The sequence below is a fragment of the Arachis duranensis genome, chromosome 6, assembly GCF_000817695.3.
Source record: "Arachis duranensis cultivar V14167 chromosome 6, aradu.V14167.gnm2.J7QH, whole genome shotgun sequence".
In the NCBI taxonomy this organism is placed as follows: Eukaryota; Viridiplantae; Streptophyta; class Magnoliopsida; order Fabales; family Fabaceae; genus Arachis; species Arachis duranensis.
Window position 1 is genome coordinate 98,436,705 of NC_029777.3, and position 22,800 is coordinate 98,459,504.

Genomic DNA, 22,800 nt, shown 5'->3' on the forward strand with positions numbered 1-22,800 from the left:
TCTGTATTGGTCGGAGCAGACGTGTCCGGCAGGTGTATAGCGGCCGGAGCTGGTGTGTCCGACTTGTGGAACTGAGAGTGCTGCTGATCCTTTATCACCGAAGGGTGGGAGGTACCTGCAAGGGACTCCGATGCTTAAGTTAGCAAGGGTATTAAACAGGTATTGAGTAGAATCATAGTATGAGTTATACCTGGGTGCTCCAGTGTATTTATAATGGTGTGGAGTGACCTTTTTTGGATAAGATAAGTTAGTTATCTTATCTTATCTTATTTTTTGAGTGAGGTCATCTTATCTTCCAGGGAACCGCCTTTCTCTCTGTAGGCTTGGGCTGCCTTAAGATTTGGGGCGTGTTCCTCTACTTGGGCCCTTATTTGGGCTTTCCTGTCGACTTGGCCGAGCTCTTTGAAAAGAGGTCGGGTTGTCCTGACCTGAAGAGGTCGGTCGCTTTATCCGTTGAATATCCCGGGTCGGACAGTTCGACCCAAGATGTGAACAGTGCCTCTGCCTGAGCTCGGTCTTCTTTTTTGTGGTCGAGTCCTTGACTTCGGTCCTTCTTTGGTGAAGCTGAACTCAAGCATTTCATTGATTCTTTTGTAGCAGCTTTGAATGTAGAACGTTTCCTCTAAAAGACGCGCGCTTTTATATCGGCGCTTTTTTGGGAACGTGCGAGGGTTTAATGCCTTCTTTAACTTTGAGCATTAATTGCCCCGTTTCCCCTAGGCTCTTTACTTTTGATTTTGAAAACCCAGAAAACGGTTTCTCTTCTTTTATTTTCCTTGTAACTTCTTCGCAACTTTTTTCCTCTTCCCTCTTTGCTCTCTGTCTTTCGCTTGTACTTCTGCTTCCTAGCGTTCGCGGCGTCGCTTGGCAATTTTTAGGGCAACTCTTTCACTTCTGCACCTCCATTTATTTTTCTTCGAAGCTTCTTTTCGTCTCCAGGTTAGTCCCATTTTGTGCTTTTTCTTTGTTTTTGGTTTTGTGATGAGGTTTTGATTCTGATCCTCCCTTTTTTGAGAAAGTTTAGATCTTTATGTTTCCGTCGTGCCCTAGATTTGTTGAAATGTGCTTTCTGGGAGTTTTCTCTATCTTCTGCATGATCCTTTTGCTTTTGCTTGATGCTTTTAGGGCTTTGCATGTTCTTTGTTGTTTCTGTTCTGATACTACTGTCCGCGTCTATTCCTTGTTTTATTTGAAGGTTGCTTTTGTCTGATCTTGAAAAAAGGTTGCATCTTTAATGGTCTCTGCTTGGCGTGCTTGATGTTCGGTAATGCTTTTTGCTTGGTAGACTGTAATGGCTTATGCTTTCTAAAAATGTTTGCTTATTTGAAGTCTTTTTCTTGCTTGAGAAATGCTGGGGTAGGAGCTGTAGATTTTTCTAGAAACCTTACTTGATTATTGCCTCCAAAGGATGCCCCAAGACTTTTGGTTTGAGTCTTGGGGTTTTCCTTTTCTGTTTGTTTCGCCTGTATCGTATTGAGTTGTTTTCTCCCTTGTCTGAGATGTTTTTAGTAACCCCATCTTCTTTTCTTACTTGTATGATTAGTTGGCATCATGTCTTCTCGCAATAACATTGTAGAGATGTCTTCCAGAGTTCCCGAGGGGATGTCCGATTGGCTGGACTCCCTTGTTTTGCTGTGTGTTTCTGTTGTGGATGCTAAGTTTTACACAGAACTGAGGAAGCGCCATAGGATTTGTGGTAACAATGCCCGCGAGGAGGATTACGAGCTTGTTGCTCCTGATTCTAATGAGAGAGTCTGCTTTCCAACTTTTGTTGAGGAAGAACATCGCTTCTTTTATGCTTATGAATACTTCTTCAGTCAGTTGAACGTTTCCTTTCCTTTTACTGCTTTTGAGACCGACCTGTTGTGGTTGTGTAACATTGCTCCATCCCAGCTTCACCCAAATTCTTGGGGTTTTATTAAAATTTTTCAGCTTCTCTGCCGAGAATTAAATGTAACACCCCCTCAAACTCTTTTCCTTTACTTGTTTGTTTCCGCCAAGCCTGGCGGTTCTTCGAAAAAGAAAGCTTCCTGGGTTTCCTTCAGGTCTGCCCAGGGCCATAAGGATTTTGCTATGTATGACGAGTCTTTTAAGGACTTCAAGAACTACTTTTTTAAGGTTCGTGCTGTTGAGGGGGCCCGCCCCTTTTTTCTTGATGAAAATGATGAGCCCTCTTTCTCTCTAGAGTGGCAGAAGGATGTAAGAGTGTCTCGCTATACTTGGGAGATGCTTGATGATGTCGAGCGCGCTTTTGTAGTTGTTCTTGAGGATCTCTGGGGGAAACCACCCCATCTTGATACAAAAAGATATTTGAATGACCCGTCCTTGATTCGGGCTGTTTTGGGTATTTGTCTAACTTGTTTCCATACTTGTTTCCTTTTTCTTCCTTTTATCGGATTTGTAATTCTTTGTTGTGGCTGATTTTATATTTGCAGAGATGTCAAAGAACAGTGACTCCATGAAGGCCTTCAAAAGGGCAAAGAAGGCAACTGCTGCTCTGAACATCTCGGTCAAGGTGGCCGGTGAGGGATCGTCACAGGTCCCAGTGAAGCCTCCTGTGCCGAGTTCCCTTGGGCCGAGGAAAGTGATTCCTACTACTCGGTTTCTTCAGGTCGATCCTCCTCAGACTTCTGTCGTTGCTTCTGGTGTCCCTCCCTTAAAAAAGCAAAAGACATCCGAGCCCTTCAACCTGGATGCCCCGGATTTTGATGCTATCGAGTTTATTGACCAGCAAATTGCCCCCTATGGTGGGCTTTCTATGGACGACGTGTCTCTTCTTCAGCATCTGGATTTTATCACCAAAAGTAGTGTGAAGATGGCTCATATGGGTGCGGCTATATTCTGAACGGTTCAGGGGATTCCGATTCATGCCACAAAATCCTTCATGGAAGAGGCCAAGTCAAAATTTCATCGAATCAAGGGTCTGAAGGAGGAGTTGGAGGTGAAGTTGGCGAAGGTGGAGAAGGAGCTGGAGGGTGAGACGGCCAGTTCTATTGCCTTGGCTGCTTCTTTGAAACTGGCCGAGGACATGGCACTAAAACATAAGGATAGCTATGTCTCGGCTTATAGGGAATTGATGCATCTTCGGGAGGATTTGGAAACTGCTCGGGTTAATTATGGTGAGCTTTAGGGTCACCTTGTGGGTAGCGTAACTGCCGCCTCCGAGAACCTGATGGAGTAGTTCCGGATTGTTGCTCCTGATGCCGACTTGACTCTCATCAGCCTGGACAATGTCGTGAGGGATGGTAAGATTGTCCCTGATGACCAGGATGATGATGAGACTGACCCTCCCCCAGTGCCTTCTCTTGAGGTGTCGACCTCCTCTGTTCCTCCCGTTACATCCGATCCAGATTGCTAGATTCTGAACCGGGATGATGGAACCGTAGATACTGTGCCCCTTCAGACTCGCCCTCCTTCTCCCCGTACTGATGCTGTCGGGAAGGCTCCTGATCTTAGCTGATCTTTTTTCTGAATATTTGTGTAAATAGCCTGATTTGTGGGCTTTTGAACTTGTTTTTGTGAATGATGTTTTATTGACTGTTGATACTCTGATTGCTGTTTTTAGCAACTTATTTTGAAAACAAAATGGTTTCTCTGAGGTTGATTTTGGTGGCCTCTTTGAAGCTTTATCATACTATGCTTTCATTGTGCTCTAGCAGGGTGTCTGTCGGAATCTTGCTGCTTGGCCTCTTTAGATTGCTTTTGTACTTTTTGTTTGTAGCTTGGATACTTTAGGGGGGTCCAACTTGTTTTTCGATTTCCTTGCTTTTGTTTTGTATTTTTAGCGCCTTATAACCGATTTCTTTTATGTTGGTCCCCTTCTAAGTTATTTTTGTAATCCTCTTTTCTGGGCCTTTGCCAGGTCTCTTTAAGGGATTACTTTTATAACTTATCTTTCTAGGAGACCGACTTCGTTAGGTCGATCTCTTCTAAGTTGTTTTTGTAATCCTTTTTCTTGGACCTTTGGTAGGTCTCTTTCAGGGATTACTTTTACAACATGTTTTGTAGGAAACCGACTTCGTTAGGTCGATCTCTTCTAAGTTGTTTTTGTAATCCTCTTTCTTGGACCTTTGTTAGGTCTCTTTCAGGGATTACTTTTACAACTTGTTTTGTAGGAAACCGACTTCGTTAGGTTGATCTGTTCTAAGTTATAGCAATTCCTCTTTAATAGGGTTGGCCAGACCTCTTTCCAGGGATTTGCTGATAACTTGGACTGGTTTGATCTGATTTTTTAATATTCGGCCAGTCTTTTTTAAGTTATTATATAGCAATCCATAAGACCTCGTCAGGTTCTTTTTTCGGGATCACTTTCGATAACTTCTTGCATTATTCTGTTTTCATCTTTTTCCGATTTGTAGATTGTGGTTTCTGTCCTGGTTTAATCGACCTTTAGGTGAATCACGTTTTCACCTTTGTCGGTCGATTATTCCTATCAAGATCGTATAGTGAATCTGTTCTTCACTTCTTGTTTGATCTGTTGCTTTATAATCGGTCGATGAATGCTTCAGATTAATGCGTCTTGAGCATTTGTAGAATATATGAAATGTATTTTTATTTAAAGAAAGTGCAAATATATACAGGCGGGAGTTCTTATACCCTTAAGTCGGATTAAATCTCAATCTTGATGCCTCATTAAAAAACCTTTTCAGGAAAAAGAGTACGTCTTGTGATGAGACCTTTATCTAACTATAGTACCTTCTCAGGTTACAGGCGTGCCATGATCTAGGGAGTTCTCGTCCCTCGAGTTCGGACAGTCTGTAGTAGCCCTTTCCAAGTACTTCTGTGACTCGGTAGGGTCCTTTCCAATTAGCTGCTAGCTTTCCTTCTCCAGGTCGAGTTGTTCCAATATCATTTCAGATTAAGATGAGATCATTCTCTGCGAAATCTCTTGGCACTACCCTCTGATTATACCTGGAAGCCATTCGTCGCTTTAATGCATCTTCTCTGATCCGAGCTTTTTCTTGGATTTCTGGAAGTAGGTTGAGCTCTTCTCTTTGGAGTTGAGAATTTGTTTGCTCATTGTAGTGGACTACTCGGGGAGATCCTTCTTCGACCTCTATTGGAATCATTGCCTCCACTCCGTATGCTAGTCGGAATGGTGATTCGTTCGTGGTAAAATGGGGGGTTGTCCGATACGCCCATAGGACTTGTGGAAGTTCCTCGGCCCAAGCCCCCTTTGCTTCTTGCAGTCTACGCTTCAACCCGGCCAATATGACTTTGTTGGCCGCTTCGGCTTGTCCGTTGGCTTGGGGATGTTCAACGGAGATGAACTGGTGTTTTATATTCAAGTCGGCCACTAACTTTCTGAAGCCTGCATCTGTGAATTGGGTGCCATTGTCTGTGGTGATGGAGTATGGGACCCCAAACCTTGTAACAATGTTCCTATATAGGAATTTCCGGCTTCTTTGAGCAGTAGCATTGGCTAGGGGTTCTGCCTCGATCCATTTCGTGAAATAGTCTACTCCTATTATGAGGAATTTTACTTGTCCCGATCCCTGTGGGAAGGGTCCGAGAAGATCGAGTCCCCATTTTGCAAATGGCCAGGGTGAGGTCACGCTAATGAGTTTTTCTGGCGGGGCGATGTGAAAGTTGGCATGCTTTTGACATGGTGGACATGTCTTTACAAATTCTGTAACTTCCTTTCGTAGAGTTGGCCAATAGAATCCTGCCCGGAGTACTTTTTTAGTGAGAGCTTGTGCTCCGAGATGGTTGCCACAAATGCCGCTGTGTACTTCTTCCAAGACTTCCTTTGTATTAGATGTCGGGACGCATTTTAATAATGGTGTTGAGATCCCTCTTTTGTATAGGATGTTGTTTATGATAGTGTAGTACTGTGCCTCCCTTTTTAACCTCTTTGCCTCCCTTTCATCTGTGGGAAGCGCTTCTGTTTTGAGGTAGTTAATTATGGGGGTCATCCATCCTTGATCCCGACCTGTTATGGCTAGGATTTTTTCTTTTTCAGATATTGATGGGTTCTGCAGTATTTCCTGGATGAGGCTTCTATTGTTGCCCCCTGGTTTGGTGCTGGCTAGCTTTGAGAGCACGTCAGCTCGGGCATTTTGCTCGCAGGGTATGTGGCAGATCCTATATTCTCCAAGTTGTCTGAGCTGTTCTTTGGTTTTATCCAAATATTTTTTCATGGTAAGGTCTTTGGTTTGGTAGCTTCCTGTTATCTGCGAGGTAACGACCTGTGAGTCACTGTAGATGTTGAGTTTCTGAGCTCCAACTTCCCTAGCCAGCTTCAAACCAGCTAATAACGCTTCATATTCCGCCTGGTTGTTTGAGGCCGGGAACCCGAATTTTAGGGAAAGCTCAAGCTGGGTTCCTTGGTTACTTTCGATTATAACACCAGCACCGCTTCCGGCTTTATTTGAGGAACCGTCCACGTATATGTTCCACTCTATGGGGATTTCTATGGTGTCTGTGAATTCTGCAATGAAGTCGGCTAGGTATTGTGATTTGATGGCGGTCCACGCTTCGTATTGGAGGTCGAACTCGGATAACTCGATTGCCCACTGTAGGATTCTTCCTGCTAGATCTGTTTTCTGCAGTATCCCTTTTATGGGCTGGTTGGTTCGAACTTCGATGGTGTGCGCTTGGAAGTATGGGCGAAGTCGTCGGGATGTGAGTATCAAAGCGTAGGCGAACTTCTCTATTTTCTGGTAGTTCAGCTCTGACCCCTGTAGTGCTTTACTAATGAAGTAGACGGGTTATTGTCCCCCTTCATCTTCTCTAATTAGTGCTGAAGCTATTGCCCGACTTCCTACGGCGAGGTATAGTATGAGTGGTTCTCCCTCTTGTGGTCGAGATAAGATGGGGGGCTGTCCCAGGAATTCTTTAAAGTCTCGGAAAGCTTGTTCACATTCCATTGTCCACTCGAAGTTTTTTCCCTTCCTTAAGGTAGCGTAGAAGGGGAGGGATCTTATTGCTGATCCTGCTAGGAATCTGGACAAGGCCGCCAGTCTCCCATTGAGTTGTTGGACTTCTTTGACGCAGGTCGGGCTTTTCATGTTAAGTATGGCCTGGCATTTATCTGGATTTGCCTCGATTCCTCTTTGTGTGAGCATGAAGTCCAGAAATTTTTCTGCCTCTACTGCGAAGGTGCATTTAGCCGGGTTGAGTCGCATGTCGTGCTTCCGTATGGTGTTGAACACTTGAATCAAGTCGGTTAGTAATGTTTCTTCACTTTGTGTCTTTATCAACATGTCGTCCACATAGACCTCCATGATTTTTCCGATGTGGTCTGAAAATACTTTATTCATTAGCCTTTGATAAGTGGCTCCCGCATTCTTAAGGCCGAAAGGCATTACGATATAGCAATAATTTGCTTTTGGTGTGAGAAATGAGGTCTTTTCTTGATATGGTGGATACATTGGAATCTGGTTGTAGCCTGAGTATGCGTCCATGAATGAGAGATAACTATATCCTGATGAGGCATCGACTAGAGCATCGATACTTGGTAGTGGATAAGGGTCTTTTGGGCAGGCTTTGTTGAGGTCAGTGTAGTCGGTGCATATTCGCCACTTCCCATTTGACCTTTTCACCAAGACGACGTTTGCTAGCCATAGTGGGTATTTAACTTCTCTTATGAACCCTGCCTCTAGTAGTGCTTGTACTTGTTCTTCTACAGCTTGAGACCGGTCTGGCCCGAGTTTTCTTCGTCTTTGTTGTACCGGCCGGGATTCCGGGTAGACTGCCAGTTTGTGACTCATTAGTTCGGGATCTATGCCTGGCATGTCGGCAGCTTTCCATACGAAGAGATCAACATTATCTCATAAAAATCGTATTAGTGATTCTTTTGCGTCTCCTTTCAGGATCGTCCCAATATTAGTTGTTTTGTCCGAGGTATCTCCGATCTGGACTCTTTCTATTTCCCCTTCGGGTCGCGGGCGGAGTTCTTCTCGTCTCTGATCTCTGCCGAGTTCGATTGTGTAGAACTCTCCTCCTTCGCCTCGGAGATTTAGACTTTCGTTATAACAGCGACGCGCCATCTTTTGATTTACTTTTATTGTAGCTATTCCTTCTGTAGTTGGGAATTTCATACATAGATGTGGAGTTGAAACTATCGCTCCGAGTTGATTTAACGTTGTCCGACCTATTAAGGCATTGTAGGCTGAGCTTACGTCGACCACGATATAATCTATCTTAAGTGTTCTGGATTGGTTCCCCTTTCCAAAGGTTGTATGTAACGATACGTATCCTAGTGGCTGTACTGGGGTATCCCCAAGTCCAAACAGGTTGTTCGGGTATGCTCTTAGTTCTTTTTCTTCTAAGCCGAGCTTGTCGAAGGCAGTTTTGAATAAGATGTCGGCGAAGCTTCCATGGTTAATTAATGTACGGTGGAGGTTGGCGTTTGCCAATATGATTGTGATGACCATAGGATCGTCGTGTCCTGCGATGATTCCGGATGCATCTTCTTTGGTAAACGTGATTGCTGGGATGTCTGGCACCTCTTTCTTGCTTTCGACATGATACACTTCTTTGAGGTGTCGCTTGCGGGATGATTTGGAGATTTCTCCTCCATCAAATCCACCGTGGATCACGTGGATATGTCTTTCCGGTGTGCGGGGTGATCATTCAGATCGTCCAACATCTTCATCCCTTCTTCTTTTTCTTGGTTCCTCGTCCTGGTTGGCCAGAAACCGATCTAGTTTTCCTTCCCTAACTAATTTCTCTATGACGTTCTTCAAATCAAAGCATTCGTTGGTGGAATGTCCTCGGACTCGATGATACTCACAGTATTCGTTCCAATTTCCTCCTCCCTTTTTGCCTTTAAGTGGCCGAGCTGGGGGTATTTTTTCCGTATGGCAGACTTCTTTGTAAATATCTACTAGGGATACCCTAAGAGGGGTGTAGTTATGATATTTTTTTATTTTCTCTCCGGAATGATATTCTTTTTTCCTAGATTCTTTATCTTTATCTCGGTAAGCAGAACCGAGCCTCGAGGCTTCCCCAAGTCGAGAATTCTCCTCCATATTGATGTACTTCTGCGCCCGTTCTTGTACTTCATCTAGGGATGTCGGGTACCTCTTTGATATAGATTGGCTAAATGGTCCTTCTCGTAGGCCATTTATGAGACCCATGATGGAAGCTTCCGTTGGTAGACTTTGTATATCCATGCATGTTTTATTGAATCTTTCCATGTAGTTGTGAAGACTCTCCCGATCTCCTTGCTGGATCCCTAATAGGCTGGGTGCGTGTTTAGCTTTGTCCTTTTGTATGGAAAATCAGGCCAGGAACTTTTTGGCCAGGTCGTCGAAACTCGAGATGGATTTTGGAGGTAAGTTATCGAACCATCTAATGGCTGTCTTGGTAAGAGTTGTTGGAAAGGCTTTGCAGCGAACTGCATCTGAGGCGTCAGTGAGGTACATTCTACTTCTGAAGTTGCTGAGATGGTGGTTGGGGTCCGAGGTGCCGTCGTATAGAGTCATATCCCGAAGTTTGAAATTTTTTGGGATTTTGGTCTTCATAATTTTCCTGGTGAACGGATCTTGATCTTTCTAAAAGCTATCCTCCGTGGAAGGTCGTGTAGCTTTAGTTTTGAGATCGGCTTTGAGTTTCATAAGCTTATCTTCTAATTCTCGACGCCGCCTTATCTCCCAACGTAGATCCGCTCCTTTTTCGTGTTGATGTTGGGCTTCTTTTTCAAGTTGCTTCAATCGATTTTGAAGTGCTTCTATTGCCCCGGGATTTGATGGATTTTTGTCTCCATTGAATTCCGGAGTATCTTTAAGTATAGCATCCGTGTTCTTGTGTGGCGTTCTATCTTCCAAACCTGAGTCGTGGTCGTTGTCATGGTTGTCCGTCATGGTGTTGGGATGACTTCCAGGTTCCCCGGCAATGGCGCCAGTGTTTCGAGGGTTACCTGAAACTGGAGGTCGATCTCGGACGAGATTTTCTGTATTGGTCGGAGCCGATGTGTCCGGCAGGTGTATAGCGGCCGGAGCTGGTGTGTCTGACTTGTGGAACTGAGAGTGCTGCTGATCCTTTATCACCAGGAGTGACCTTTTTTGGATAAGATAAGTTAGTTATCTTATCTTATCTTATCTTTTGAGTGAGGTCATCTTATCTTCCAGGGAACCGCCTTTCTCTCTGTAGGCTTGGGCTGCCTTAAGATTTGGAGCGTGTTCCTCTACTTGGGACCTTATTTGGGCTTTCCTGTCGACTTGGCCGAGCTCTTTGAAAAGAGGTCGGGTTGTCCTGACCTGAAGAGGTCGGTCGCTTTATCCGTCGAACATCCCGGGTCGGACAGTTCGACCCAGGATGTGAACAACACCTTATTAGATGCAAGCTCAGGGTATCAGTACTTGTCGTTTATAGATGCTTACTCGAGATACAACCAAATCCCGATGTACAAGCCGAATGAGGAAAAAACATCATTCATCACACCTAGAGCAAACTACTGCTATGTGATTATACCATTTGGATTAAAAAATGTCGGGGCCACATATCAAAGGTTGATGAATAAAGTGTTCGCTCCCCACCTTGGGAACTTAATGAAGGTCTACGTAGATGACATGCTGGTGAAAACTAAGGAGAAAACTGGTGCACGAAATTGTGATCTCTAATAATGGCATTCAACTTGGTAAGCGCGTTTATAACTCAGCACTTTCTTCACAACTCCGCACAACTAACCAGCAAGTGCACTGGGTCGTCCAAGTAATAAACCTTATGTGAGTAAGGGTCGATCCCACGAAGATTGTTGGTATGAAGGAAGCTATGGTCATCTTGTAAATCCCAGTTAGGCGGATAATAAATGATTGTGGAGTTTTCAAATAATAATAATAAATAAACAGAAAATAAAGATAGAAATACTTATGTAAATCATTGGTGGGAATTTCAGATAGGCGTATGAAGATGCTGTACTCCTTTTGAATCTCTGCTTTCCTACTGCCTTCATCCAATCCTTTTTACTCCTTTCCATGGCAAGCTGTATGTAGGGCATCACTGTTGTCAATGGCTACATCCCATCCTCTCAGTGAAAAAGGTCCAAATGCTCTGTCACAGCACGACTAATCATCTGTCGGTTCTCGATCATGTCGGAATAGAATCCATTGATTCTTTTGCGTTTGTCATCATGCCCAACAATCGCGAGTTTGAAGCTCGTCACAGTCATTCAATCCCTGAATCCTACTCGGAATACCACAGACAAGGTTTAGACTTTTCAGACTCTCATGAATGCCGCCATCAATTCTAGCTTATACCACGAAGATTCTGATTAAGGAATCCAAGAGATATGTGCCCGGTCTAAGGTAGAACAGAAGTGGTTGTTAGTCACGCATTCATAGGTGAGAATGATGATGAGTGTCACGGATCATCACATTCGTCATGGCTAAGTGCAATGAATATCTTAGAATAGGAATAAACTGAATTGAATAGAAAATAGTAGTAATTGCATTAAAACTCGAGGTACAGCAGAGCTCCACACCCTTAATCTATGGTGTGCAGAAACTCCACTGTTGAAAATACATAAGTGATGAAGGTCCAGGCATGGCCGAATGGCCAGCCCCCAAAATGTGATATGAATTCCGAATATAGGGAAAAAAACCGAATGGTCAAGAGACTATATTGTCAAAAGACGTCTGATACAATAGTAAAATGTCCTATTTATACTAGACTAGCTACTAGGGTTTACAAAAATAAGTAATTGATGCAGAAATCCACTTTCGGGGCCCACTTGGTGTGTGCTTGGGCTGAGCTTGAGCTTTACATGAGCAGAGGCTTCTTTTGGAGTTGAACGCCAAGTTGTAACGTGTTTCTGGCATTCAACTCTGGTTCGTGACGTGTTTCTGGCGTTTGACTCCAGAATGTAGCATGGAACTGGCGTTGAGCGCCAGTTTACGTCGTCTAATCTCGAATAAAGTATGGACTATTATATATTTCTGGAAATCTATGGATGTCTACTTTTCAACTCCATTGAGAGAGTGCCATTTGGAGTTCTGTAGCTCCAAAAAATCCATTTCGAGTGCATGGAGGTCAGAATCCAACAGCATCAGCAGTCCTTTGTCAGCCTTTTATCAGAGTTTTGCTCAGGTCCCTCAATTTCAGCCAGAAAATACCTGAAATCACAGAAAAACACACAAACTCATAGTAAAGTTCAGAAATGTGAATTTAGCATAAAACTAATGAAAACATCCCTAAAAGTAGCTAGATCCTACTAAAAACTACCTAAAAACAATGCCAAAAAGCATATAAATTATCCGCTTATCAGAAACCGACCTCTTGACAGATCTCTTGCAAGTTTTCAACACCTTAAGGTTGCATGGGATGAGACTAAATCCCACGAAATGTACCTTCGCGGTAGAGGCGGAAAAGTTTCTAGGGTTCATGCTAACACAAAGGGGAATCAAAGCAAACCCTGATAAGTGCAAAGCTATCCTGGAAATGAAAAGTCCGACTTGTCTAAAGGAGGTCCAACAATAAAATGGAAGGCTTGCCACCCTTTCTAGATTCCTGGCGGGATCGGCACTAAGGTTCCTTCCACTATTCTCCCTACTAAGAAAAGGATGCCAGTTCGAATCGACTTCGGAATGCGAAGAAGCTTTCCGGGAGTTCAAAAAGTTCTTGAGCCAGCCCCCAATCCTGACCCGACCCGTGGTCGGGGAAGAGCTTGTCCTATACCTGTCAGTAGCAGACAGAGCTATAGCATCAGCCCTAATACGGGAAGATGAGGTCGGGTAGAATCCTGTGTACTTCACCAGCAAAGTTCTACAAGGCCCAGAACTAAAGTATCAAAAACTTGAAAAGTTTGCATACTCCTTAGTAGTAGCCTCACGCCGGTTACGACTGTATTTCCAAGCACACACAATAAAAGTCTAAACGAACCAGCCTATGAAGCAGGTCCTCCAGAAGACAGACATTGCGGACAGAATGGTTCAATGGGCAATAAAGCTCTCTGAGTTCGACTTGAAATACGAAGCCCGAACGGCAATAAAAACTCAATGCCTCACCGACTTCCTAGCGGAATACGCGGGAGATCAAGAGGAGAAATCCACTACATGGGAGTTATATGTAGACGGGTCCTCCAATAAAGTTGGAAGCGGGGCAGGCATAATATTGGTCAGCGAAGGGGGAACGCAAATTGAAGTTTCCCTCAAGTTTGAGTTCCCAGCTTCCAACAATCAAGCAGAATATGAAGCCTTGATTGCAGGCTTAAAGCTGGTGGAAGAAGTCGGTGCAACCAAAGTAATGATATTCAGCGACTCTCAGGTGGTGACTTCCCAAATAAATGGAGAGTATCAGGCCAAAGATCCCAACATGAAAAAGTACTTGGACAAAACCTTGGAGCACCTTAGACGCTTTGAGGAGATCGAGGTAAAGCATATAACTCTGGACCTCAACAGCAGGGCAGATGCCTCTCCAAGCTAGCAAGTACCAAACCAGGAGGGAACAACAGAAGTCTGATCCAAGAAACTCTCCCTGAACCCTCTGCAGCCAAAACGGAGGCTATTCAAAACATCTTTGAAGTCACCGGGTTAGACCTCGGGTGGATGAAGCCCTTAATCGAATACCTGAAATTCAACATCCTCTCCAAAGAAGAAAAAGAGGCCAAGAAAATCCGGAGAGAAGCACAAAACTACACGCTGGTGAAAAATATCCTCTATAAAAGAGTGATATCAACACCACTACTAAAGTGTGTCCCAACCTCAAAGACAACTGAGGTGCTAGAAGAGGTGCACAATAGAATCTGCGGGAACCATCTTGGAGTAAGGTCATTAGCTAGAAAGGTAATCCGAGATGGATTCTACTGGCCGACCTTACAAAAAGATTCTACGGAATTTGTGAAAAAGTGCCAACCATGCAAAATGCATGCAAACTTCCATGTAGCCCCTCCCGAGGAACTCATTAGTATAACTTCACCATGGCCTTTCGCAAAGTGGGGATTGGACTTGCTAGGACCATTCCCACAAGCGCTGGGGCAAGTAAAATATCTAATAGTGGAAGTGGATTACTTCAGAAAGTGGATAGAAGCAGAACCATTGGCCACCATCACCGCTCAGAGAAGTCGGAGGTTTCTCTACAAGAACATTATCACCAGGTATGGGGTACCCCACTCCATCACCACTGATAATGGCACTCAGTTCACCGACTCAACCTTCAAAAACCTGGTAGCCAGCATGAAAATCAAACATCAGTTTATATCGGTGGAACATCCACAAGCAAATGGACAAGTCGAGGCAGCAAACAAGGTCATACTGGCAGGGTTGAAGAAAAGGTTACAGGACGCAAAAGGATCATAGGCTGAGGAACTCCCACAAGTACTTTGGGCTTATCGGACCACACCTCAGTCTGCCACAGGAGAAACACCCTTCCGACTTGCTTATGGCATAGAAGCCATGATACCGGTTGAAATCAACGAGCAAAGCCCAAAGGTGAACTTCTACGACGAGGTTGAAAACATAAAGGGACACAAAGAAGAACTTGAACTACTCCCTGAATTCCGAGAACGAGCCCATATTAGAGAAGCAGCATTGAAACAAAGGATGACGAACAGATACAACCAAAAAGTCATTCAAAGGAGTTTTGCCCCAGACGACTTAGTTTTAATCAGGAACGACATAGGAGTCAACATGTCTAGAGAAGGAAAACTCGCTGCTAATTGGAAGGGACCCTACAAGATTAGTGAGGTCTTAGGAAAAGGTTATTACAAGGTGACCAACTTAAACGGCACCGAGCTACCTAGGTCGTGGCATGCATGTAATATGAAAAGGTACTACAGTTAAAAGCGAACTCTACTCCCTGATGTACTCTTTACCCAACTTCATGATTTTTTCCCAAAATAAAAGGGTTTTTTCTAAAGAAGGGTTTTTAACAAGGCATCACAGTAGAGACTAAGGGGGTCATAGATAGCCCAAAACCCTCAGTAGCAATAAAGTACCTTTGTAAATAAATAAAGATCTTTTACAAATAGCTCTTATAAATTCCTTCTCGCATTTCTTTCTTTCTATGAAACGTGCCGACTTAAGCTCGACAAAGCGTGAAAATCCCATGAACCGACCTAGATGGTCGTCAAGATAAAACGACGAGGTACAAGTCGGCGTAAAGAGGTTATAAAAGTCGATCGTGAATAAACTCGGAAATTAGTTGACTAACAAGTCAGAAATTCCGAGAAACAAAGAAACGCATCGCAAAAATAACTTAAGTTATAAAAACTCAATATATCAAAAAATTGAGTATAAGGAATACCGAAAAGAGATCAGAAAACCTATAGAAAGCACTAAAGACTGTCCTAAGCCTTCAAGAAAAATTCGAGAAAAACCTAGAAGAAGGGATAGCCAGCCAAGAAAAGGTTTTACAAAACAAAAGATCAAAAACGGGGGGTTTTTCGAAACCTAAAGTAGAAAAAGCATGCACACAACCAATAAAAATAACTTAAACCCTTGTCCAAAAAAGGGTATTTTTAAATATTTTGTTTACGGCCATAAAAGGCCAAGAAAGTGTCAGCAACATATCACCACAACATGAAAATAAATAGTTTAAAAAAGAGGGGACCCACAGGCCGGGCCCCCATATAGCCAAAGATAATTGATTCAAATTAGAAGGGCGTCACCACCAGAACCTGGAAGAGTAGTCAGAGCACCACCAGAGTCAGGGAGAGAAACATCCATAAGAGATTGAGGGGAAGTCTCAGCAGCCTTGGAAGAACTCGGAGCATCATCTGGTCGGGGAGTAGACTCTATGATTGTCTGGCCCCAAGTCTTCAACTCGGATTCAGACACAGGTTGGGGAGGAGATACAATGGTCCCATCAATTACAAGCTTATCAGGATCCAAAGGGGAGAGATCCAAGTCGGGAGCAATAACCCCGACCTGCTCCCTAAAAACCCTCCACGCCTCCTTGGATCCCTCGGCAATGGAGTCCTCCAGCTCCGCATAAGCGTCCCGAGCTCTTACCAGATCTTTTTTGACCTCCACAAGGTCCTGGAACAAGTTTGAATAGCTCTGCTCCGCCTTCTCCCGCAGACCCTCTGCCGGCCCATCAACTTCTCCCCCTCCTTTCGCAGATTATCCCTCTCCTCCCTCAGCTTGGCGACCTCTTCCTTTAGGCTCTTCTCAGCCTCCTGATACAAAAGAATCTTCTCCTCTAGCTCTTCAACCCTTAGGGATAAACCCAAAGAGCTGAGAGGAGTCTTCTCAAAAATATCAAGAAACTTGGTGCACACTCCCGCCGCCCTAATACTCTCTTGAGCTAGAATAGTAAGGTGGTTTCAAAGAAAAGTATCATCCATACTTATACGAGTATAAGGATAGATATGCTCCCGGATAAATTGAGGCGCATCCACCTTGGCCTCACCTTCAAAAGGAGAGCCAGACTCTAAAGCCTTGCGCTTCTTCTTTTCTGGCTCAGGAGAAGGTCGGAAAGAAGGGGGCGGCAGAGAATAGGCCGAGGAAGAAATAACAATAGGTCAAGTAGGGAACCCCAAGTTGTGAGAAGAAGGGGGAGGGGAAGGACCAGCTACCCTGGCACCACCGACTCTGGCGCGGAATCTCGCTTTAGCCTCCTGAACCCTCTGGTAAGACTCCCTCGAATTCTTCTTCGCCATCTCTGCAAAAGCCATTAGGTAAAAAAGTCAATAAAACAAATCAGAAAAAATAACTCGGAAAGTCGAAAAACCCAACAAATCAATATGACACTACCTAATTGGGCCTGCACAAAGGTCGGAGACCCCTGGAGGAACTTCTTGGTATCCAGATAAGGGGCTCTCCCCCAAACTTCTCGGAGGAACCCAACGATGGCCGCCTCCACCTCATTCAAATCATCCAAACTATATTTCTCGCAAGGAGAGGCCTCTAACCAGTATAGGAAAAAGCGAGGAGAAGAATTTTGATCCAGGAAAAAGGGGTGGTGACCCTCTATAGCTTGCACTTTGAAAAAGAAGTTTTTAAAGTCATGAAAGAATTCATCAAAAAGGGTAAAAACTCTCCGACCTTGTATGGCCCGGAAAGAAACCCATTGCTGTTTGTTATTTTGCCCACTAAAGGGTTTGGTTATGTGAAAAAGAAAAAAAAAATCCTCAAAGAAGTCGGAAAATCCAGGGCATGGCTGATAAATTGATAAATTTTCAAAAAACCCCAAGAGTTGGGGTGAAGCTGGGTATGGGCTATCCGGCAATGAGATAAAACGGCTATCTCAAAATCAGAAAAAGGAAGAAGAACGCCCAAACGGGTGAAAAAACTCTCATACATAAAAATAAAATGAGGGTCTTCCTCAGAAGCTCTTCCAAAACAAACCCGGTCTTCCGGATCCGGGGCTATCAGTTCATATCTGGACTCATCCCCATCAGAAGCACAAATCCTATGGTGCATAGGAAGATCGGTAACATAGTCAGTATCCACAAGGGTTTCTTCCCCAAAAACAGTAACATCTACCCATCGAGCGAGGGATTCTACAAAAGACATCTTTTTTCTAAAAAAGAAAAGGATCCCAAAACCTACAAAGGGAAAAAGAAAAAAGGATCAAAAATAGGGTCTCTAAGGGGCCTGGGTTTAGATTTTTGACAAAACAGAATCACTAAAGTCTACGACCAACACTCCTCTCAAATAAAAAAACATGCAAATAAAAGCAGTCATAAAAGAGAAGAAGAAGAAAGAAAAACTGACCTTTACTTTCGAAGGGTCGAAGGTGCTACAGCAGTTGATCGAAGAAAAAGGAAGCTTTCTTTTTGGAACAGAGTGTGTAAGTGAGAAAGTTTTCAGAAACGAAACAAGGAAAGAGAGGGAAAAGTATTTATAAGTACGTTAGGGGTATAAAGGTAAAACGACGCAACCATTTAAGAAGTTGCACCATACCAAGGTAACTGCCCCCGCGTATGAATACTCAAACCTCTAAGAGACGCGACGTTTGATTAGACGCGACTGTTGAAAGCTTTAAAAAATACGTCGGTTCCCCATCAGGTCGGCTACGGTCCCGAGTTATAATACTCGACCCCAACTCTTAAGAGAAATTGGGCTCGAGTAGGGGCACTGTTCATACATTGGCCCAACGCTAAGGCCCAGGTCCAAACAACAGGCCCAACCCACAAAGTTGAGCCTCACAGTATACCGACCTTCCTCTAAGAAGTCGGTACTCCCCACGACTTGCCCCTACGAAGTCAGAAGCAAAGATTAGCTGGTAGATAATAACTGCCCCTAAAACTCTCAATTCACTTCTAGGAGCCATATCGTAACCTCCCTAAGATAAAGGGACGGTTATCCACCCTAAAAGGTGGAACTACTCCAACGGTGGTTATTGGTTCACCACTATAAACACCCTTCAGGTATCTCTAAGTCTCAATACTCTCTAGACCTGCTCACATCCTTGCTGACTTAGGCATCGGAGTGTCTTTGCAGGTACCACCCCCCATTCTCTCACACTCGCGAGTCGGACGGAGACCACAAAGGTTCGAACTCGCTCGAAAGCTTCCTTCCTCAGACGATTGGGCCAACCTACCAAGTCCAACCCATTAATCTCATGTTACCCAACGTAACAGATAGGTTGGTGCAACTTACCATCTTTAAATTAGATTTTGAGAATTATTTTGATTTCAATTTGTTTTGGGGATTGATTAATTTAATTATTTTATTTCAAGAAAACAAAAACCGAGATGTCAATACACTTGTAATCAATCTTCGCTGTCACCAATTAATAACAAAAAGTCAGTCACATTCACATACCGATCTGCTGCTGCTCTCTCGTGCATTTCTTCTCTTTCCCAACTACCATGTCTATGAGCATTTTTTAGGGGGAGGTCCACCTAAGACTCCTTTCTTCTCTTAAAGCCCAATCTTTCCACCGTCTATATTAGCTGCGTAACATCTATTGCGTGGCGTCTATTTCGGCAAAAAGCCAAAAACCCCCAAATGTGTTAGTCGCACTTACTCCTATAGTCCTATCTTCTAAATCGAACTAATACACACCGTCACACCGCTACCTTATTCAAGATAAATTCCAATCCCTATCCAAAGAGTGACAAATGTATACCTCGGTGTATGAAACTGAATAAATATACAAACCATTTCTCATGCAACAACAAAAAACAATAACAGCAACAGCATCGAACCCCTGGAAGCTTGTCCCACTAGATAAAATTAGCTACATGGAAGTAAACCACGTCCAACTATTGCTCGTGACAAAGTGTGAATTATCAAAATGTACAAGTCCTAACCGTAAATACAGGAGGCGGGGGTTTTGGCAGGACAATGAACTAAAAAAGAAGAAACTAGCAATGCATTAAAGAACATTTTAAACAAATCTATAAATCTCGTTAGCAAGTTGTGACCCTGAACAAGCAGATGGAAAATACAATGCGAGCAGTGCTAACAATCTCTGATTTGATTCCAGTTAACGAAGAGCATGCGAATAATGAATAATGTGGTTGTTGCAACGTTGCTATCCATGTTGTGTTCCCAGAGTAAGCATGTGCATAACCTTATTAGCATCTTCCTATAAATGAAAATCACCTACTAACAACCCTATTGCAATAGATCATAATTAACTCTGGTATTAATTAATGACATCTCAAAAATCTTGCTATCCCTTTACTATTACCAAATACTAACAAGCAGGGTTGTACGAGGCAAAGGCATTAAATCATCATTAAAACATTGGCATGACAATGATTTTAAGAGGTCCATTTAGCGACCAATCCCTTTCCCAACCTACGTATAAGTTTGTATCTCTAATCCCCCACTCTGTCCTTTTCGTCTCTAACTGTCACTTTCTAATACCTTTTTTTTTAAATCATCATCATATCAAGATTAAAGGAAATGACAAACAATGAAAAGCAAAGACAGATTAAAGGAAATGAATCAAGTACATCAACAAGAAAATTATATCAGGATCACTTGAACCTTTAAATCACGAACGATATAAGGATCAAGAAATTAATTAACTTGGTACGAAACTACGAACCCAGAATGATAAATAAAAGAAATCTTGGATAGCCATTCATCATGTTTGCCTCCAGATTACTGAAATGAAAAAACCTGGGTTCAACAGCATGGTTAATATCTTCAATGTACATTGACTTAAAGTGTCGAGAGCTAACCCCTATCATCCTATCTCTGTCAGTGAACAGAACTATCATGAACATGAAAGCTCAGTCTTTTTCAAGTGTTTGTTCAATAACTTTTGATGAAAGAGCCCAACAATTTTATGTTTTAGACGATGAAGTGAAATTTTTAGTACTAACAAAGAAGAATCAAATTCTCTTCTGAGATAAAACTAAGATTACAGTATCCAACTATTCATATCTATATGTATCTATATGGGGGTAAAGGAGATTTATCCAACAAAGTTTCGATGACTTAAGGGAATTAATTCATTTTCAATTGAAACTGTTACATGGGAATAAATTTGGAACACAATCATCTCTATTGGCTGGGGTTTTAAAGGAAAAACAACTCTGAAGATGAAAATTGTAAACAGGTTAAAGGGAGGACAAGAATGTTACAGAAAAAATATATGGTTTTCCTATCAGGTAATTACCACCATTGATGAACAAGAACTCCACTTTGTCTGAGAGAATTGAAGAGCTGCAAGCATTGATCATATGTTTTCTCATACTTCGCACTCCTCTGCCCAGGGCAACATCTCTGCCATCTATTATAATGACATTCTAGGAAAATCTCGTCTACCAAACATATAGCACCAGTTTCAAACAGCCTTGGAATCAAATCAAATTCAGTGCCCTCCACATCCATCTTCATCACCACAAAATCATTCTTTGAAACAGTATTTTTCAACCAAGCAGCAAAATCAAAACCTTTTATCTTCTCCACTTCGCCATCAAAGTCCTCTGAACTAGAACCTTGTAGAGGCTGAATCCTACCCATCCCCCTACCTTTAACCTCAACCTGCTCGCCAGGGTCACGATGAATCTCGAAAGTCAAGGTCTCATTCTTCACCCACGCAGCATAAGGAACTAAAGTAACCGCTTTCTTCAATGCATATTCCGGATGAAAAGTCCTATCAGCCTCAATCGCATACACATGAAAGGTCTTGTTCTGCTTCGGGTATTGTTTCCTAAACCAAGATCCTATACTAGAACCGTAGCTTCTGGCTCCAACATCAACATACACATACCTTCTCTTAAAGCTTATATCCACCATTGAAGAAAGGTACTTTATGTTCTTCAAATTCCTCTTCAAAGTTATCCACGGTTTCAGTGGCTCCATAGAAATCAGAGGCTCAGCATTTTTTACTAAATCATGCTTATACTCTGGAACAGAACACTTGTCACTTGAATCATCTTCACCACCCCCAAAATAATCAACTTTTACTAATTTATGAACAGCATCAACATCATCACACTCTTTTTTTAAAACAATTTCCCGTATTTGAGGCATTGAAGAATCAAACCCTTTGATATAACGCGATTTCACTAATACGAAGCAAGAATCAAACAAATCAAGGAACGAATTGAAGCTGTAAGTGTCATTAGGGTTTACCAAATGGAACACCGCGAACCCTTCTGGTTTTAGCGTGCGGCTGACCTCCGCCGCGAACTCCGCTGGAAACGGCGACCTCTCCAGCGAGCCCTCACCTGAGAAAATGAAGTCAAAGCTTCTGGTGGGGAATGGAATCCGGTGACCGCGGCCGGACTTCACCAGCGGTTTCACCGCCTTCCTAGAGATTCCGACGGTGCTCTTGACGCCAATCTCTCTCATCGTGAAAACGTCGCGTCCCGTTGGAGTTTCAACGCACAGTGACTTCGACGCCGGTGAGAGGTAGCCGCCGGCAATCAGATGCTTTAACACTGACGAGTAGAATCGAACGGCATTGGTCCATTCCTTGCTGGTGTAAATCTCCGGCCGTGCGGGGGAGGCGGCGCCGCCAGCTGTGGTGGACTCAACTGCGAGGGGTTTGACAGCAGCTCCGGCGCCAGCGATGACAAGGCTGAGAGTCTCGTGAAACGAGGAGAAGCAGAAATCGGCAACGGTGCAGGATTCTCCGGCGATAACGATGACGTAAGCAAATCGAACTCCGATGATGAAAACGCCTAAGAGAAGCAACCGTATCAAGAGGCTTCGGAAGGAGTTTGATTTGCCTGCGGTATGTTCCAGTGTAGCCATTGGGCACTTTTTTCTTCGTTTTTTTCCTCGGAAAAATAAAATATTAAACAAAAAATGTGAAAAAAAATGGGTTTTGTATTTATTTCATTTGAATTTTATTACCGTGAGCAGAATCGAGCTGAAGTGTGGTTGCCTCCGACTAAAGGTTTTGGTGTGATGGCATATATCAAGGAATAGAGACTGCGGAGAGGGGCAAAACGGGAAATCATGGTTCTGTAATGAGAAAAAAAGGGCTATTCTTCTTTTGTTATGTGTAACATATTGCGGGAGAGTAAGTTCATGACTCCGGGGAATGTGACTCAGTGATGAGTGGGTGGTGATGTAGGTTGCAGAGAAAGAACACATGAAAAATACAGGAAGATAGATAAGGAGATTATGAGAACAAGGGTCGAGACTAGAGAGTTGGTAGGTTTACCGGAATGGCCGGTTACAATGTGGAAAACACAGTGTAAAGTGCAAACTGAAAAGTGGAGTGAAGCCGCCGATTTAGGGGATTTAGAGTGCTCAGTTGTGGCAGCCAGTAGAGTGTTTATAATTGGTGGAAATTGGGGCCCACTTATTGTGATAAATAAAATGCACTTTCCTCAAAACTACATGGAAAAGAATAAGGAACCAAAAGCTTATCAGCCAAAAACTAAACAAAACTACATTAATTTATATTAATAATTAATTAATTTTAAATTTTTTAAAGTCAAAATTTAAAAAATTTAAAATTGATTAGGTAAACCTAATTAAAACCTATAAAAAA

At 43.1% G+C, this 22,800-nt stretch overlaps 1 protein-coding gene across 1 annotated transcript; it reads right to left on the reverse strand.

Moving 5' to 3' along the window:
* Nucleotides 1–20,210: 20,210 nt before the first annotated feature.
* Nucleotides 20,211–22,493, reverse strand: LOC107495077 (uncharacterized). The gene has a single exon (XM_016116146.3). It carries the CDS (start codon nucleotides 22,050–22,052, stop codon nucleotides 20,463–20,465), a length of 1,590 nt encoding a protein of 529 aa, XP_015971632.1. The 5' UTR covers nucleotides 22,053–22,493; the 3' UTR covers nucleotides 20,211–20,462.
* Between the last annotated feature and the right edge of the window lie 307 nt (nucleotides 22,494–22,800).

Bases quoted from the DNA above. Each gene is read 5' to 3' on its own strand.
- LOC107495077 (XM_016116146.3), bottom strand. From the start codon at position 22,052: ATGGCTACACTGGAACATACCGCAGGCAAATCAAACTCCTTCCGAAGC.